At 48.3% G+C, this 13150-nt stretch overlaps 1 protein-coding gene across 1 annotated transcript; it reads left to right on the forward strand.

The window, feature by feature from the left end:
• Window positions 1-9433: 9433 nt before the first annotated feature.
• Window positions 9434-12190, forward strand: LOC106593360 (zinc finger protein 883-like). Its single transcript, XM_014184699.2, has 2 exons — window positions 9434-9800; window positions 10197-12190. Exons 1-2 carry the CDS (start codon window positions 9434-9436, stop codon window positions 11615-11617), a joined length of 1788 nt encoding a protein of 595 aa, XP_014040174.1. The 3' UTR covers window positions 11618-12190.
• The last annotated feature ends 960 nt before the right edge of the window (window positions 12191-13150 follow it).

Below are 13150 nucleotides of genomic sequence, written 5' to 3' on the forward strand. Positions count from 1 at the left end.
CACCGAAAAGCTATTTTAAAATCGGACATAGCGATTGCATAAAGGAGTTCTGTATCTATAATTCTTAAAATAATTATGTTTTTTGTGAACGTTTATCGTGAGTAATTTAGTAAATTCACCGGAAGTTTCGGTGGGTATGCTAGTTCTGAACGTCACATGCTAATGTAAAAAGCTGTTTTTTGATATAAATATGAACTTGATTGAACAGAACATGCATGTATTGTATAACATAATGTCCTAGGAGTGTCATCTGATGAAGATCATCAAAGGTTAGTGCTGCATTTAGCTGTGGTTTTGTTTTTTGTGACATTATATGCTAGCTTGAAAAATGGGTGTCTGATTATTTCTGGCTGGGTACTCTGCTGACAATCTAATGTTTTGCTTTGGCTGTAAAGCCTTTTTGAAATCGGACAGTGTGGTTAGATAAAGGAGTATTGTCTTTAAAATGGTGTAAAATAGTCATATGTTTGAAAAATGGAAGTTTTCGGATTTTCGAGGACTTTGTATTTCGCACCACGCCCATCATTGGATATTGGAGCAGGTGTTCCGCTAGCGGAACGTCTAGATGTAAGATTAATTGAGACTGCTTTTCACTGACAGAGACCCAGCCGAGCATATCGCAATATTTCAAAATACAATCGCGGAGAAACTGTTTGAAAAGCAAATGGCTATTGCTGTAAAGGGAAGACAATGAAAAGACTCCAATCCGTCTTTTAGATATCAAAATTCTTATCTTAATTGAGCGAACAGTATCTTATTGGCACCAGCGGAGAACATCGGTCATATGACAAAAATGTACCATGGCACTACAATGGTACTTTGACTTATACCATGGTATATTCTGAATCATGGAAATGCACCATGGTTTTAGCCTTGAAGCATGATGGTACTGCCATACACCTAAATAATGCCAATGCATCATTTATACCATGTGGATCATGGAAATACCATGGTTTTAAACTACATTATACGTTAAACCATGGTATTGCACAATTATGATAAATGGTACCAAAACTGATCAAATGGTACCATCTTTATTAATTGCGTGTTACCATAGTACAAGACGGTATAATACATGAAATAAACCCCCTAAGGTCAAGAAGTTGGCTGGTATTATATTGATGAATGTATATACCTGTATGGGTAACTGTCTGATAGCCAGAGGCAGGCTACCATTGTTGGACCTACTTTGATGTTACAGACAAATAAAAAGGGACATAGTTGCCGTGAAAAAAAGAGGTACTACTTAATGTATTAATAGAACCGTTGTTTTGCTGCTGTTTGGGTGTCCTGTGTTGCCAACCTGACATGTTTATAGTATTTATAGTTACGGGCCTGTTTCAGCTCACAGATGGAGCCGCTCTCTCTCTCTACAGTGGCTCTCTCGCTAGCCTGTCCGAGTCCGTTGCCAAGCCAACTGTAAACCGAGCAGAAGCACCAGATAAACGACATATTTTAAAAGTTATCATAACAGTGCGCACCAGTACCACGGTATTTTCCTGTCATGGTACTGCACAAAAAAAATACATGGTACCATGGTATTATTTTCATTGTACTACCATGTTACATTTGTGTAAGTGGAGTGTGCCACTTTTGTTAGTTTTTTTTGACAAAAATGTCCTCCTCCAGGTTAGATGGATGTCATATTGTATTTGTCTCATTTCGTAGGCTGATTATATGGATCAGACAACATAGTTTTTATTGATCAGTTTGTCAATATCGGCAGACTAGTCTACCCTGTAATTGTTGTAGTATTTAAATAAATAAAAAATTAAAGTACCCGCACACTTGGGTGTCTTCTACCCGTAAGAATTCAATCTACTTTCACCCCTGCATTAAATCATTGACAATGATTTGAGCGTGTAGAATAGATTTGTAGTTGTAAACACATTCTCAGACATGTAACTGAGTTGTGAATAAAAAACACTTTTGTCGTTGTAATCGCGTTCGAAAACTTGTAAGTAATAATTGCATCTGTACGAAATGGACCTGCGCATGTCAATTTCGCTTGCTCAGACTTTTGGCAGTGCTTTAGCGCCATCCCGTGACAACAATGTTTGTAGATATGCAAACTGTGATTTGCAAGGACAGAGATGACAGGATCTCTGGTGGTTGGGACCTGTTGCTTCTAACCAATCAGATGAGGTTTTCATCTAAATGAAATTGTATTTGTCACATGCGCCGAATACAACAGGAGCCTTTTGGACCCAGACGTGGGCTCTGGTAACGCTTGCCACGTGGTAGCAGAGGGCACAGTCTATGACTTGGGTGACAGGAGTCTGACAATTTTTGGGGCCTTCCTCTGACACCACCTAGTGTGTATATAGGTCCTGGATGGCAGGAAGCTTGGCCCCAGTGATGTATTTGGCCATACGGACTACCCTCTGTAGTGCCTTACGGTCAGATGCCGAGCAGTTGCCATACCAGGCGGTGATGCAACCCGTCAGGATGCTCTGGATGGTGCAGCTGTAGAACTTTGAGGATCTGGGGACCCATGCCAAATCTTTTCAGTCTCCTAACAGGAAAAGGTGTTGTCATGCTCTCTTCACGACTGTCTTGGTGTGTTTGGACCATGATAGTTTGTTGGTGATGTGGACACCAAGGACCTCGAAGCTCTCGACCCGCTCCACTACAGCCCCGTCGATGTTAATGGGGGCCTGTTCGGCTCTCCTTTTCCTGTAGTCCCCGATCAGCTCCGTTGTCTTGCTCACATTGAGGGAGAGGTTGCTGTCCTGGCACCACACTGCCAGGTCTCTGACCTCGTCCCTATAGGCTGTCTCATCGGTGTCGGTGATCAGGCCTACCACTTGTGTTGTCAGCAAACTTAATGATGGTGTTGGAGTCGTGCTTGGCCACGCAGTCGTGGGTGAACGGAGTACAGGAGGGGACTAAGCACACACCCCTGAGGGGCACCGGTGTTGAGGATCAGCGTGGCAGACGTGTTGTTGCTTACCCTTACCACCTGGGGGCGGCCCATCAGGCAGTCCAGGATCCAGTTGCAGAGGGAGGTGTTTAGTCCCAGGGTCCTTAGCTTCATGGGCACTATTGTGTTGAACGCTGAGCTGTAGTCAATGAACAGCATTCTCACATAGGTGTTCCTTTTGTCCAGGTAGGAAAGGGCAGTGTGGAGTGCAATTGAGATTGCGTCGTCTGTGGATCTGTTGGGGCGGTATGCGAATTGGAGTGTGTCTAGGGTTTCCGGGATGATGGTGTTGATGTGAGCCATGACCAGAATTTCAAAGCACATCATGGCTACCGACATGAGTGCTACGGGGTGGTAATCATTTAGCCAGGTTACCTTTGCATTCTTGGGCACAGGGACTATGGTGGTCTGCTTGAAACATGTTGGTATTACAGACTAGGTCAGGGAGAGGTTGAAAATGTCAGTGAAGACACTTGCTAGTTGGTCCGCGCATGCTTTTAGTACACGCCCTGGTAATCCATCTGGCCCCCCGGCCTTGTGAATGTTAACCTGTTTAAAGGTCTTGCTCACATCGGCTATGGAGAGCGTGATCACACAGTCGTCCGGAACAGCTGGTGCTCTCATGCATGCGTCAGTGTTGCTTGCCTCGAAGTGAGCATAAAAGGCATTAAGCTTGTCTGGTAGGCTCGCGTCACTGGGCAGCTCGCAGCTGAGTTTCCCTTTGTAGTCAGTAATAGTTTGCAAGCCCTGCCACATCCAATGAGCATTGGAGCCAGTGTAGTACGATTCGATCTTAGTCCTGTATCGATGCTTTGCCTGTTTGATGGGTCGTCTGAGGGCATAGCGGGATTTCTTATAAGCACCCGGAATAGTGTCCGCTCCTTGAAAGCGGCAGCCCTAGCCTTTAGCTTGGTGCAGCTGTCGCCTGTAATCCATGGCTTCTGGTTGGGATATGTACATACGGTCACTGTGGGGACGACATCGTCAATGCAGTTAGTCACTGGCTTCATCAATGAGGTGGTATAATCCTCTATTCCAGTCTGTGCTAGCAAAACAGTCCTGTCGCGTTGCATCTGCCTCATCAGACCACATTGGTTATTGAGCAAGTCACTGGTACTTCCTGCTTTAGTTTTTGCTTGTAAGCAGGAATCAGGAGGATGGAATTATGGTCAGATTTGCCAAATGGAGGGCGAGGGAGAGCTTTGTATGCATCTCTGTGTGGAGTAAATGTGGTCCAGAGTTATTATTTAATTTTTTACCCCCTCTGGTTGCACATGTGACATCCTGGTAGAAATTAGGTACAATGGATTTTAGTTTGTCTGCATTAAAGTCCCCGACCACTAGGAGCACCACTTCTGGATGAGCATTTTCTTGTTTGAATATGTCCTTATACAGCTCGTTGAGTGAGGTTTTAGTGCCAGCATCGGTCTGTGGTAGTAAATAGATGGCTACAAATAATATAGATGAGAACTCTTTAGGTAGATAGTGTGGTCTACAACTTATCATGAGGTATTCTACCATAGGCGAGCAATACCTTGGACTTCTTTAACATTAAACATATAGCACCAGCAGTTATTGACAAATAGACACACACCCCCACCCCTCGTCTTACCAGACGTAGCTGCTCTGTCCTGCCGAAACACAAAGAAGCCAGCCAGCTCTATTTTATCCATGTCGACGTTCAGCCACGACTCAGTAAAACACAAGATATTACAGTTAATGTCCCGTTGGTAGGATAGTCTCGATCGTAGATCATCGAGTTTGTTTTCCAGTGATTGCACTATTGGCCACGTTAGGCGCACCAATTGGTTTCACCTCGTTAGTCAGTATGTGTTACACCTGTGCTAGCTTGTCATCTCATTAGTCAGAAGGTGTTTCACCTGTGCTGGCCCAGGTGATATTTAAGAGTGGCTGGCCAAGTACTCCAGTTGCCTTGAGCGATGTGGATGGTTAACACCTTTTACTTTACTTGATTAAAATATATATATATTTTATTTTCCCTGTTTTCATTTTGCTCCACATCTTTCAGTTCTTTCAGGGTTTTACTTTGTTTACCTCTTCTTGGGCAGATTTAGTGGGTGTCTTTTTGGTCCCAGTTGTTGTTGCTAGTCAACTTTCAGTGGACACCCCCATGAGTGTCTTTCAGAACCCCTCCTGTTTCATTTTGGTTGTTGTCAGTGACTCTTTGTTAGTTTCCCCTCCTGTTTGAGTGTTAATTTTTGGTTTCTTGCTGGGAAACGTAACACTATCCATAAAAGAAAGACCTACATACTTACCCGCCATCACAGCTAACAGGTGGACATTGTGCAATCAGTCTTAGTGGTAACCTGGTAACGCAAGTCGTGATTGACAGGTGGTTGCGCCAGACAACATGGCCCATGTGAGCTGTCACCAACCATTGTAGAGTATGCTGGTCTATGAAACTTCATCTGATTGGTTAAAAGAAACCTGTCCCACCTCCCAGAACTCCTTCTCTTGCTCTCCTTGCTTGCAAATCGCTGTTTGCACATCTACAAATCTTTTTGTCATGGTTGGGCGCTAAAGCATTGCCAAAAGTCTGAGCATGCGAAATTAACATGCGCAGGTTTACAGATGCAAATATTAAGTTACAAGTTTGCAAATGCAATTACATATTATTCTTTCATGTTCACAACTCATCAGTTACACTTACAAATTGTGTTTACAACTACACATCTATTCTACACACTCAAATCATTATGTAGATTATTTAACTTCATAATTTAAATAATTCTATGTACTTATAACATTTTTTAGTAGTCTGATTATTTGTTGACGTACATCCAATCAACATGTCTCGACAAAAAGCTAAGCCACAGGTCTAACCAAGTGTCACGTCCTGACCAGCAGATGGAGCTGTTGTTGTAGTTTTGGGGTCAGGACGTGGCAGTCTTGTGTGTGTGATTGTTCTGTGTTGGTCTTGTGACTCCTGATCAGGAACAGCTGGGGATCGTTGTTCCTGATTGGGAGTCATATATGTAGGAGTATGTTTGTCACTTGGTTTTGTGGGTAGTTGTTTTTGCACTGCGTGTTGTGTGCCTCCAAAACTGTTCCTGTCTTATATATTGTTTGAATTGTTAAGTGGATGCTCTACTCCTTTATTTTTATTAAAGATGAGTATTCACATACCTGCTGCGCCTTGGTCCATTTTTACAGAAGACAGCCGTTACAGAACTACCCACCACCAAAGGACCAAGCAGCAGAAGAGGAGGAAGCCACAGGAGAGAAAAAGGGAACAATGGACATGGGAGGACGTCCTGGACGGCAAGGGAGCCTACACCTGGGAAGAGATCCTGGCCGGAAGGGATCGCCTCCCATGGGAACAGGTGGAGGCACTCAGGAGAGTGGAGGCAGCTGGACAGAGGAACCATCGGGAAAGTTACGCTGGAACACGGTTGGCTAGGAAACCCGAGAGGCAGCCCCAAGATTTTTTTTGGGGGGCACACGGGTAGCTTGGCCAGGCCAGGGAAGAGCCGTAAGCCAGCTACCCGTGACTACAGGGAGGTGCGTACGAGGTGGAGGGCGCCATGTTACGCTGAGGTGCGCACCATCTCGCCTATACGGACGCACAGCCCAGTGCGCCCAGTACCAGCGCCCCGCAGGTGCCAGGGCAAGGGGAGCATCGAGCCGGAAGGGGTGATGCCAACCCTGCACTCAAGACCGCCAATGCGCCCTTTCGGTCCGGTGTTTCCCGCTAGACACACTAGCATGGAGGTGCGTGTCTCCAGGCTGGTACGTCCAATACCTGCCCCACGCATCAGGAGTCAACAGTCGTCATCAGAGCTGCCCGCCAGTCAACAGTCACCAGAGCTGCCCGCCAGTCAACAGTCACCAGAGTTGCCCGCCAGTCAACAGTCGTCGGAGCTGCCCGCCAGTCAACAGTCGTCGGAGCTGCCCGCCAGTCAACAGTCGTCGGAGCTGCCCGCCAGTCAACAGTCGTCGGAGCTGCCCGCCAGTCAACAGTCGTCGGAGCTGCCCGCCAGTCAACAGTCGTCGGAGCTGCCCGCCAGTCAACAGTCGTCGGAGCTGCCCGCCAGTCAACAGTCGTCGGAGCTGCCCGCCAGTCAACAGTCGCCGGAGTGGCCGGACTGCGCTGAACTGCCGGAGTGGTCGGACTGCGCTGAACTGCCGGAGTGGCCGGACTGGGCTGAACTGCCGGAGTGGCCTGACTGCCCTGAACTGCCGGAGTGGCCGGACTGCCCTGAACTGCCGGAGTGGCCGGACTGCCCTGAACTGCCGGAGTGGCCGGACTGCCCTGAACTGCCGGAGTGGCCGGACTGCCCTGAACTGCCGGAGTGGCCGGACTGCCCTGAACTGCCGGAGTGGCCGGACTGCCCTGAACTGCCGGAGTGGCCGGACTGCCCTGAACTGCCGGAGTGGCCGGACTGCCCTGAACTGCCGGAGTGGCCGGACTGCCCTGAACTGCCGGAGTGGCCGGACTGCCCTGAACTGCCGGAGTGGCCGGACTGCCCTGAACTGCCGGAGTGGCCGGACTGCCCTGAACTGCCGGAGTGGCCGGACTGCCCTGAACTGCCAGAGTGGCCAGACTGCCCGGTTCTGCCAGAGGTGCCCGGCCTGTCAGGATCAGCCCGAGGGGTCCTCCTGCCCTTCGGTCCAGCCCGAGTGGTCCTCCTGCCCTCCGGTCCAGCCCGAGTGGTCCTCCTGCCTTCCGGCCCAGCCCGAGTGGCCCGCATGCCTTCCGGCCCAGCCCGAGTGGCCCGCATGCCTTCCGGCCCAGCCCGAGTGGCCCGCATGCCTTCCGGCCCAGCCCGAGTGGCCCGCATGCCTTCCGGCCCAGCCCGAGTGGCCCGCATGCCTTCCGGCCCAGCCCGAGTGGCCCGCATGCCTTCCGGCCCAGCCCGAGTGGCCCGCATGCCTTCCGGCCCAGCCCGAGTGGCGCGCATGCCTTCCGGCCCAGCCCGAGTGGCCCGCATGCCTTCCGGCCCAGCCCGAGTGGCCCGCATGCCCTCCGGCCCAGCCCGAGTGGCCCTCCTGCCCTCCGGCCCAGCCCGAGGGGCCCTCCTGCTCCCCGGCCCAGCCCGAGGGGCCCTCCTGCTCCCCGGCCCGGCCCGAGGGGCCCTCCTGCCGCCCGGCCCGAGGGGCCCTCCTGCCCCCCGGCCCGGCCCGAGGGGCCCTCCTGCCCCCCGGCCCGGCCCGAGGGGCCCTCCTGCCCCCCGGCCCGGCCCGAGGGGCCCTCCTGTCCCCCGGCCCGGCCCGAGGGGCCCTCCTGTCCTCCGGCCCGGCTCGAGGGGTCCGTCTGCCTGGCGCAGCTATCGGCTCCACCGAAGTGGGCCACGCCGAGGGTGGAGCAGGGTCCACGTCCTGCACCGGAGCCACCTCCAGGATAGGTGGGTTGGGGAGGGAGGGTGTAGCACAGTGCCGTCGTTGACGGCAGCCACCCTCCCTTCCCTCCCTTATGTTTAGGGGTTATTGTTTATGGGTTTTGTTGGGGATTTTGTTTGTTGGTGTTTTTTCGTTGTTAGGTGCATTCCGGGGTCTGCACCTTGAGGGGGGGGTACTGTCACGTCCTGACCAGCAGATGGAGCTGTTGTTGTAGTTTTGGGGTCAGGACGTGGCAGTCTTGTGTGTGTGATTGTTCTGTGTTGGTCTTGTGACTCCTGATCAGGAACAGCTGGGGATCGTTGTTCCTGATTGGGAGTCATATATGTAGGAGTATGTTTGTCACTTGGTTTTGTGGGTAGTTGTTTTTGCACTGCGTGTTGTGTGCCTGCAAAACTGTTCCTGTCTTATATATTGTTTGAATTGTTAAGTGGATGCTCTACTCCTTTATTTTTATTAAAGATGAGTATTCACATACCTGCTGCGCCTTGGTCCATTTTTACAGAAGACAGCCGTTACACCAAGTTAGCTAGCTAGGTGCTAACTAGGTTACTACTAGGTTGTCATCTTCAACCTCTATGCTAACGCTAATTGTGAATGATCACATTATTTGTTATCAAGTCAACAATGTCAAATATGTGATGTGTGAATTGTTCATCTCTATCAGGCAACACTGCTCACTAGCTAACCTTAGTAAGTTAGCATGCTAGCTAGCTAGGCCGCGTGTTAGCTAGCTAGCCAACCTTAGTTACCTAACTTCAATTTTAGTAATCATTTACTTAGCCATTTGTCCAGTATGATTACAAAACAAATTCAATTTTGGTTCAGCTTTAAACTAACTTCGTGCTTGTAATCTAGCTAGATCACATCCCACCCTAGTGAGAAAGGTGATGGTAAAATTCATCAGTAAGCTGCAGTTAACCCAATAAAGCTAAAAAATTGTTAACATTAGCTAGCTATCGTTGCCATCGCCACATCAATGTTAGCTAGCTAGCTACATTTCTTAGCAGAATCCTAGAAGATGAAATATTTTGCATGCATGGTCTATCTATCCTTTTTATTAGCAAAGCTGTTCTAGTGAAACTCACCCTGTTTGTGAAACTCACCTTTCACTTCTTTTTGTGCCTCTTTTGAATCCATCTGTAGCCTTCCATGTCTGAACCCAAGTCCACAGAGTCCCCAGGTTCTGGGTGTGGTGTTCCAGCCCAGAGAACCTCAAAGCAGAGTCCAGATATGGTCTCAGTGAAGCTGGAGGACTGCAGTCAACCACTGGAAGTCAATGTGATTGTTAAAGAAGAGGCAGAGGAGAGAGCAGTCAAAGAGGAGGCAGAGGAGAGAGCAGTCAAAGAGGAAGAAAAGGAGGAGGAGGAGAAAGCCATCACAGAGGCGATGGAGGAAAGACCACTCAAAGAGGAGCTGAAGGAGAGCGGAGTCAAAGAGGAGGAGAGTCCAATCAAAGAAGAGAACAGAGATGTGTCTGCTCCAGATCTAGAGGAAGTAGATGGTATCACTGATCCAGGTAAGCAGGGGATTCCAAAACTATTATTGACAGCTCACTTCCCACAACTATTATTGGAAAAGTGAGCTCAGCTTCTAGACAGAGATTGTGGTAGCAGTATACCACTAACCCACTGTGCAACTTATTTACCGACCTGTGTCTGTATTTTTAAATATTGTGGTATCAGGATCCTGTTATGGGTATGCTTGTCACTGGCAGAGACAGGATAGTTTGTCAGGATCAAAATAAATATTAAAGGAGCGAAGCTCAGGCAAAAGTTAGAGGAAAACCGTCAATGGATACATGTTGCCCTAAGAGATGTGCAAATTTAGTCTTAGTTTTAAGGCAGCAAAATGTGTAGACTATGCAAGAGGTATGTAGACTTTAACTAGCTACTGTATGTTCATATTCCCACAGGAGAGATCTCCAACCCAGGTTCAGACAGTGAGCCCAGTTCCACAGCATCAGGAAACCATAAACAACACAGACAGAGGAACTCAAGACAGAAACATCACCACTGCATGGACTGCTTGACCAGTTTCTATGAGCCAGAGGAGTTGAGAAGACACACTTGTAGACCCCACCCCTGTTCAGATTGCAGAGGCAGTTTTATTTGCACAACTCACCTCAAATCACACCAACAGACTCACAGAATAAAGAAGACTTACCCGTGTGATCAATGTGGGAAGAGCTTTCCGACACCAAGCAAACTAATGACTCACCAGAAAACTCACACAGGAGAGAAGCCTTACCACTGCTCTCAATGTGGGACGAGCGTCAGTAATTTAGCGCATCTAAAGCGACACCAGAGGATAATACACCTGGGAGAGAAGCCTTACCACTGCTCTCAGTGTGATACACGCTTCAGTCAGGCAGGACACCTGAAGAGACACCAGCGAACTCACACAGGAGAGAAGCCTTACCACTGCTCTCAGTGTGGGAAGAGCGTCAGTAATTTAGCACATCTAAAGCGACACCAGAGGATAATACACCTGGGAGAGAAGCCTTACCACTGCTCTCAGTGTGATACACGCTTCAGTCAGGCAGGACACCTGAAGAGACACCAGCGAACTCACACAGGAGAGAAGCCTTACCACTGCTCTCAGTGTGGGAAGAGCTTTGGTCGGGCAGGATCTCTGAAGAGACACCAGATTACTCACACAGAAGAGAAGCCTTATCACTGCTCTCAATGTGGGGATAACTTCACCAGTTTATATTTCCTAAAGAAACACCAGATAACTCACACAGGAGAGCAGCCTTACCACTGTTCTCAGTGTGGGAAGAGCTTCAGTCAGGCAGGAGACCTGAAGCAACACCAGCGAACTCACTCAGGAGAGAAGCCATACCACTGCTCTCAGTGTGGGAAGCGGTTTGGTTGGGAACGAGCTCTAAAGACACACCAGCTAACTCACACAGAGGAGAAGCCTTACCACTGCTCTCAGTGTGGGAGGAGCTTCAGTCAGACAGCACACCTGAAGAAACACCAGCTAACTCACACAGGAGAGACGCTTTACAACTGCTCTCAATGTGGGAAGGGTTTCAGTCGACCAGCACACCTAACGAGACACCAGCGAACTCACACCGGAGAGAAGCCTTACCACTGCTCTCAGTGTGATACACGCTTCAGTCAGGCAGGACACCTGAAGACACACCAGCGAACTCACACCGGAGAGAAGCCTTACCACTGCTCTCAGTGTGGGAAGAGCTTTGGTCGGGCAGGATCTCTGAAGACACACCAGATTACTCACACAGAAGAGAAGCCTTATCACTGCTCTCAATGTGGGGATAACTTCACCAGTTTATATTTCCTAAAGAAACACCAGATAACTCACACATGAGAGCAGCCTTACCACTGTTCTCAGTATGGGAAGAGCTTCAGTCAGACAGGAGACCTGAAGCAACACCAGCGAACTCACTCAGGAGAGAAGCCATACCACTGCTCTCAGTGTGGGAAGTGGTTTGGTTGGGAGCGAGCTCTAAAGACACACCAGCTAACTCACACAGAGGAAAAGCCTTACCACTGCTCTCAGTGTGGGAGGAGCTGCAGTCAGACAGCAGACCTAAAGAGACACCAGCTAACACACAGCGGAGAGAAGCCTTACCACTGCTCTCAGTTTGGGAAGAGTTTCAGGCATTTAACAACTCTGAAGATGCACCAGATGTGAAGCTTTTCCACTGCTGTTAGTGTGGGAAGAGTTTTAAATGCCTAAAAGAACATCAGAAGATGTTGCCCCAAAACTGACCTTTTATAATGGTGTTGCCAAGTTCGGCATCTAACAATATTGATTGAGTTTATTTATAAATTTATTTATATATATTTTTTTCCAACCTGATGTACATTGTCATATAAAAAATGTACCAAAGCGTATGAAATATGACATGAGGGTTACATTTAAATTAAAGTGTCTATTTCTCCAGAAATGTATTCAGTTTCTATCTCCATAAATCAATTCTTTCTTCACCACACTTCTATTATCGAAAGTCAACCTCTCTCCTCTTGGGAACGTTTTATTTGCATATTGATGTTATTTCACCAGTGTTGGGGAAACACATTAGTAACACAGGGGGTTACAGTAATAGTATTACATTACTCAGTAACAAGGTAACAACAAAGTTGAAATCTATATTTAAATAATAACTAGTTAGCAATGTGTTATTTCGTAATATACACTGCTGAAAAAAATAAAGGGAACACTAAAATAACACATCCTAGATCTGAATGAATGAAATAATCTTATTAAATACTTTTTTCTTTACATAGTTGAATGTGCTGACAACAAAATCACACAAAAATAATCAATGGAAATCCAATTTATCAACCCATGGAGGTCTGGATTTGGAGTCCCACTCAAAATTAAAGTGGAAAACCACACTACAGGCTGATCCAACTTTGCTGTAATGTCCTTAAAACAAGTCAAAATGAGGCTCAGTAGTGTGTGTGGCCTCCACGTGCCTGTATGACCTCCCTACAACGCCTGGGCATGCTCCTGATGAGGTGGCGGATGGTCTCCTGAGGGATCTCCTCCCAGACCTGGACTAAAGCATCCGCCAACTCCTGGACAGTCTGTGGTGCAACGTGGCGTTGGTGGATGTAGCGAGACATGATGTCCCAGATGTGCTCAATTGGATTCAGGTCTGGGGAACGGGCGGGCCAGTCCATAGCATCAATGCCTTCCTCTTGCAGGAACTGCTGACACACTCCAGCCACATGACGTCTAGCATTGTCTTGCATCAGGAGGAACCCAGGGCCAACCGCACCAGCATATGGTCTCACAAGGGGTCTGAGGATCTCATCTCGGTACCTAATGGCAGTCAGGCTACCTCTGGCGAGCACATGGAGGGCTGTGCGGCCCCCCCAAAGAAATGCTCAG

The sequence above is a fragment of the Salmo salar genome, chromosome ssa02, assembly GCF_905237065.1.
Source record: "Salmo salar chromosome ssa02, Ssal_v3.1, whole genome shotgun sequence".
NCBI lineage: Eukaryota > Metazoa > Chordata > Actinopteri > Salmoniformes > Salmonidae > Salmo > Salmo salar.